This window comes from Nanorana parkeri, unplaced genomic scaffold, assembly GCF_000935625.1.
Source record: "Nanorana parkeri isolate BGI_ZX_2015 unplaced genomic scaffold, ASM93562v1 scaffold1463, whole genome shotgun sequence".
In the NCBI taxonomy this organism is placed as follows: Eukaryota; Metazoa; Chordata; class Amphibia; order Anura; family Dicroglossidae; genus Nanorana; species Nanorana parkeri.
This window is the reverse complement of record NW_017307731.1, coordinates 137007-143337: the sequence shown is the minus strand read 5'-3', so window position 1 is coordinate 143337 and position 6331 is coordinate 137007. Positions and strand designations below refer to the sequence as shown.

The following is a 6331-nucleotide window of genomic DNA, read 5'->3' as shown; positions in this document are numbered from 1 at the left end:
TATGTGTGAATGGGGCCTGCTGTTTAATGATAACAAAACATGGCCCAAAAAATGCTAAAAATACAGATTCACATACACAATACAAATACAGATGGAAATACATTTTACATTTCTGTTATTCTAGCTGTGTGTACATTGTATGGACATCCATTGTTCTTCTGTTAACCAGATCGATAAAGATTTCCAATGAAATCCCTTTGCTGGCCCCACTTTATCTGTATTCCATATAGCCACCATTGGGGTTCAATTCCTGTATATAGATGAACCTGATTTAACAAGAGGAAGAGCCGAGAGAAATCCCCGGGAGCGTTTTATACGTGAAATACATTTTGTATCAGGACCGTTGTGTGCCCAGTTGTCCCAGTAAAATCACATGTCCAGGAATTACATTGATTGCCCATTATTACAGGACCATGGCTGTCCAGTGACGCGATGATCGCAATCCTCCGGTGTAGCCTCAGGCTTTGTTCACACTGGACTGGACCTAGAAAGCAATAGGCAGCCGTGGCCCAAACACTGAAGACAGCGATCAGCCATCCTCATACCTGCAAAGTGTCAGCTGACCCATGCAGATTAATAATGTACTATGTGGTGGACTTACTAAAGGCAAATAGACTGTTCACTTTGCAGGGGGGAATTTTCCCCTAAAGTGATATGAAAGTCAAAAGAATTGATGAGATCACTTACAATGGATGCTGCTTCTTGATGTATAAAAGTTTTATTTTCCTGCAGAATCAGCTGGCCCCCTTAGCACAGGTCCTGGCTTCCTGTTTTAGAGTGACTCCTTTCTCAAGCAGAGTGCTATGTAGTCACCCTTGTGTGTGCTAGTAAACTGTATGTGTCTCCGCAAACACAAAGACACAGCAAATCAAGCTACTTCCCTCCCCCCTCTCCAAGCTAGTAGATGAACAGTTTCTGGAGTCTGCTCTGTCCCTTGTGATCTTGTACTGGACAGGAAGTTCTCAGGCAAGCTGAGCTGAGAGACCTGGAAGCAGCTGATTCTAAGTGTTTGGGCAAAAAAAGTAAAGCAATGCCTTGCTGGGCGATGTGTATTTGTTTGATCCGGATTCATTATTGAAAAAAAGAGTCTCGGAGTGTAATACTACTTGGTGAATGTAGTAAAATTTTACTTTGCAAAGAATACCCAACCAAGTGCAAGGAACATTAAAAAAGAGGATGGAAGTCAGCAGAGCTTGACCTCATTCACTAAACTCATTCTAAACCACTAAACCTCATTCACTATATAAAGTACTCTATATGTAGTACATATACAGACTGCTAAAACACTGCAGGCCATAGATTTACAATTCTCCTCTAACATGAATGGATGAAATGATCCCTATGTAGCCCTGTACTACGGATCATTTAACCCATTCATGTTAGCAGAGGAGAATTGTAAATCTATTGTTGCCGTGCACTCTATATGTACATGTACTACGTACTACATATAGAATGCACTGCAACAAGAGATTTACAATTCTCCTCTAACATGAATGGATGAAATGATCCCTATGTAGCCCTGTACTACGGATCATTTAACCCATTCATGTTAGCAGTGCAGAATTGTAAATCTAGTGCTGCAGTGCATTCTATATGTAGTACATAGTACATGTACAGATTCCCAATTCACTGCAGCAATAGATTTACAATGATCGCATGCTAACATGAATGGGTCAAATGATCCGTAGTACAACTACATGTAATGTACTATTATGTACTATGGATCATGATTTAACCTATTCATGTTAGCAGGGCAGAATTTGCGAGCACCTCCCATTAGCTGAGCACCGAGACGCGATGCAGCGATCCTGCCGTGTGCCGACTACGAGAGGCAACAGGGAACGGAGTGAAACTGTGAGTGAGGGAAGCTGGGACAGGGCTGGCTGTATATCTATTGCTATAGTGTACTGGATGTGTGTAATGTATATGTAGTACATATATACAGCATACACCTCCACTACACTACAATTCTCCCCTGCTAACATGAATAGGTTAAATCATGATCCATAGTACATAACATGTAGTTGTACTAAGGATCATTTAAAGTCACCTGCCCCTTTAAAAAAAGTATCGGTAATTGGTATCGGCAAGTACATGAGAGGAAGTACTTGTACTTGGTCTTGAAAAAGTAGTATCGGGACATCCCTAATTACAGATACATTCTCTGATACATTGTCTCTCTGATACATTCTCTGCTATTGTTACAGATACATTGTTATAGATACATTCTCTGATACATTCTCTGATACATCGTCTGATACATTGTCTCTCTGATACATTCTCTGCTATTGTTACAGATACATTGTTATAGATACATTCTCTGATACATTGCCTCTGATACATTATCTTATACATCGTCTGATACATTGTCTCTCTGACACATTGTCTAATATTGTTACAGATACATTGTTACAGATACATTGTCTCTCTGATACATTGTCTGATACATTGTCTCTCTGATACATTGTCTCTCTGATAAATTCCCTGATACATTATTATTACATAGTATTTATAGAGCGCCAACTGTTTGCGCAGCGCTTTACAATGTAAGGAAGAGATTACAATCACAATACAATTCAAGACGAGATGGTAAGGAGGGCCCTGCCCCTGAGGGCTTACAATCTAAAAGAGGAGGGGGAAATGATACATGAGGAGGTAGCTGTGCGGGGATGAATTGTTTGAGAATGTGATTGTCTCTCTGATACATTCCCTGATACATTGTTACATTCTGATACATTGCCTCTGATACATTATCTTATACATCATCTGATACATTGTCTCTCTGATACATTGTTACATTCGGATACATTGTCTCTCTGATACATTGTTACAGATACATTGTCTCTCTGATACATTTTTACAGATACATAGTCTCTCTGATACATTGTTACAGATACATTGGCTCTCTGATACATTGTTACATTCTGATACATTGTCTCTGATACATTGATACTTTCTCCGATACATCTTCTCTCTGATATAGAGACAAAGTATCCATCTATCACACAGGGAGAATCTCGGCGAGCAGACAATCCTTCAGCCTATGAGCGGAGCCCTCAGCCTGACAGTTGAGGTTGTGCCGAGTGACGTATCCGGTTTCCATGCACACGGTGAACACATACTTCGTCACGTCATCGCGGGTATTTAAACCGGTTCCCATGAGTGTTCCAGCAGATCGGGCTCAGCCTCGCCTCCTCCATGAATCGCTTGGTGACCTGGGAGCCGCCAGGATGTGCCCCCGCTAGAGTTATGGAAGCAGCCAACTTCTACTACGAGCCGCCCGGCGGAGCCGAGTGCCTAGGGGCCAAAGCCCATCGCCGGGGACCCCGACCGGAGTCGGGCAACATCGGTGAGCACGAGCGGGCCATCGACTTCAGCCCCTACCTGGAGGCTGAGTGCGGGGAGTTCCTGTGTGAGCTGGGGGCCCAGCACTACAAACCGGGGCCCCTGATGTACCACAAGATGGAGGAGTCCCCGTCCATCAGACCCTACCTGCCCTTCCACGCCGTGCCCTCCGGCAGCAGCGGCAACCTGAGCAGCGCTTCGTCCTGCAGCCCGCCCGGCACCCCCAGCCCCTCGTCCAAGTCGAGCGGCACCGGCGCCAAGCACAAGAAGTCTCTGGACAAGCACAGCGACGAGTACAAGGTTCGCCGGGAGAGAAACAACATCGCCGTCCGCAAGAGCCGGGACAAAGCCAAGATCCGCAACATGGAGACCCAGCACAAGGTCCTGGAGCTTGCCGCAGAGAACGAGAGGTTACAGAAGAGGGTGGAACAGCTGAGCCGGGAACTCACTACCCTTCGGAACCTCTTCAAACAGTTACCCCCGGAGGCCACAGGGAGGTGCTAGGGGCACTGGAGGGACACCTGGAGCGCACCATTGCTTCCTGGGGTCACGGAGACTGGCACCTCGGGTATAATGCCAACCCTCCTTACACCAGAGGAGGGTCAAGAGACTGGATTCCGCTTCCTAAGACCACAGGGACTGGCATCACCCTCCTAATACCAGAGGGGGCTATAAAGGGACTGGAACCCTCCTATAATGCCACCCCTCCTTACATTATAGGGGCAAGAGACTGTCCTCTCTCTCCTAATACCAGAGAGGGTGCACAAAGACACTGGTACTTCCCTCTCAACACCACAGGAGTATAAAGGGACTGGCATCACCCACCATCATACCAGAGGGGGCAAGAGACTGGAACCCTCTGCCTAACACCACAGGAAGGTATAAAGGGACTGGCACTCCCCTCCCAAGACCAGAGAGGGCAGGAGACAAACACCCCCTGCTAAAATCACAGAGGTGGGAATTAAAGTCTGGCACCCTGGTATAGTCCCAGCCAGCCCTCCTCACACCATGGGGCAAGATACTGGGATCTCTGGAGTTATGCCACCCTTTTACCAGCACCAGAAGAGAGATTGGCACCCCTGGCATAAGGCCAACACTTTTGAAGACCAGAGGCAGCAAGAGACTGGCATCGCCCTTCAAACACCAGGAGGTGTAAAAAGAGACTGGCTCTCTGGAATAATGCCAATCGTCCTACTAATACTAAGGGTCTCATATCCGAGCCCGGCACCCATGCCACCTGTGGAATGTGAAACTTGCTTGATGCCCCCTCCTGATATTAGTAGTAGGTCTGAGGTTGGTACCCAGGGGCTCACTAGTCAGCTGGTAAGAAGGGACTGTCGCCATGAGGAGTTACATGACTGGTTTCTGCTCACCTCTGGCAGCACTGTGCTTAGAAGAGACTGGCACCTAACCCTTTGCCTTGGCTTTGACTGCCACGGAGGCGTCTGTGCTCACAACTCACATCTGAGGAGTCTACAGCATCTGTGCCCCCCATCACCCACCCAGAGGCGGACATGTGAGAGGAGTGATTATTGCTCAGGAGACCAGAGAGGAGGGCACCTCACTGGCACCCCCTTATTTTACTGCACTGAGGGGTCTCGGCCCTCCTTATACCCTGTGACATAAGACTGAATAAACATCCTGCATGGACACGTGATGCAGGGAATACTCAGCAGCCGTGTGATGCTGCACATTGGGACAGCCGGTACTATTGTAGTGCAGCCCAGAAATGTGGCATATTGTACTCTGAGTGTGTGTGTGTGTGAGCAGCCTGCCGCCCTCCAGGTGGAGAAGAACTAAAAGTCCCACCATGGCTTTCAGTTCCTTTCCACCTGGAGAATGGCAGGTCCTCCTTGGCTCATCTCTGGGTAACCAAGTCCAGTAGGTGAAAGGGGGTGGGTGTGCAATGTAACTGCTGCAGAACATCTTGGATTCAGCATCCCTTAAGGCACCCTGTTTATATACAGGAACCTATGATGTTCTGCAGCAGCCATTCCCAGCAATACCTACCTGTCCTAAACACCCCTGAGCCAGGCAGAGGGGCAATACCTACCTGTCCTAAACACCCCTGAACCAGGCAGAGGGGCAATACCTACCTGTCCTAAATAGCCCTGAACCAGGCAGAGGGGCAATAGCTACCTGTCCTAAATAGCCCTGAACCAGGCAGAGGGGCAATAGCTACCTGTCCTAAATAGCCCTGAACCAGGCAGAGGGGCAATAGCTACCTGTCCTAAACACCCCTGGACCAGGCAGAGGGGCAATAGCTACCTGTCCTAAACACTCCTGGACCAGGCAGAGGGGCAATACCTACCTGTCCTAAATAGCCCTGAACCAGGCAGAGGGGCAATAGCTACCTGTCCTAAATAGCCCTGAACCAGGCAGAGGGGCAATAGCTACCTGTCCTAAACACCCCTGGACCAGGCAGAGGGGCAATAGCTACCTGTCCTAAACACCCCTGGGCCAGACAGGGAGAAGTAGAGGCAATATTAAAATACTTCTTTTTTGCTGTCCCAGAGATGAGTCTTGGTGCATTTACCAAAAACAAGTTGTTTTGTTGGCCTGTGGCCTTGCGAAGGTCGCTTTGTCATTTTGGATGTTTGCCAAGTTAAATATGTGCAGATTGATCAGAAGATTATCAGGTTTCCTGTTTGGGCAGAGTGAGGGAATCTTGGTGTACTTGGCACTTGTGTATAGGTGGAAAAAAATCACATTGATAGAAATGATACATCAGGAGATAATGTCCTGCCTTCCAATTGATGTACTGTATACGCACACCCTTAAAGCGTACGCAGAGAGCTGTCCGCAAACCAGTGCCGAACCTCGAAAAGCCAAAACCACTGGTTGCTACTGGACACCGCTGCCGTACCATCCCAGCATTCTAAATGAGTCTTAATAGTTCTATTTGAGTTCCTTGCACCTACCAGAGATTTCTATGAGATACATTTTAATTAATATATTTATAATTCAAATATTTATGTCACTTGAC

General features: G+C 47.1%; 1 protein-coding gene across 1 annotated transcript; it reads left to right on the top strand.

The window, feature by feature from the left end:
• The first annotated feature begins 3163 nt into the window (after nt 1-3163).
• On the top strand, nt 3164-3958 carry CEBPB (CCAAT/enhancer binding protein beta). The gene has a single exon (XM_018570143.1). It carries the CDS (start codon nt 3199-3201, stop codon nt 3847-3849), a length of 651 nt encoding a protein of 216 aa, XP_018425645.1. The 5' UTR covers nt 3164-3198; the 3' UTR covers nt 3850-3958.
• The last annotated feature ends 2373 nt before the right edge of the window (nt 3959-6331 follow it).

Bases quoted from the DNA above. Each gene is read 5' to 3' on its own strand.
- CEBPB (XM_018570143.1), top strand. From the start codon at position 3,199: ATGAATCGCTTGGTGACCTGGGAGCCGCCAGGATGTGCCCCCGCTAGA.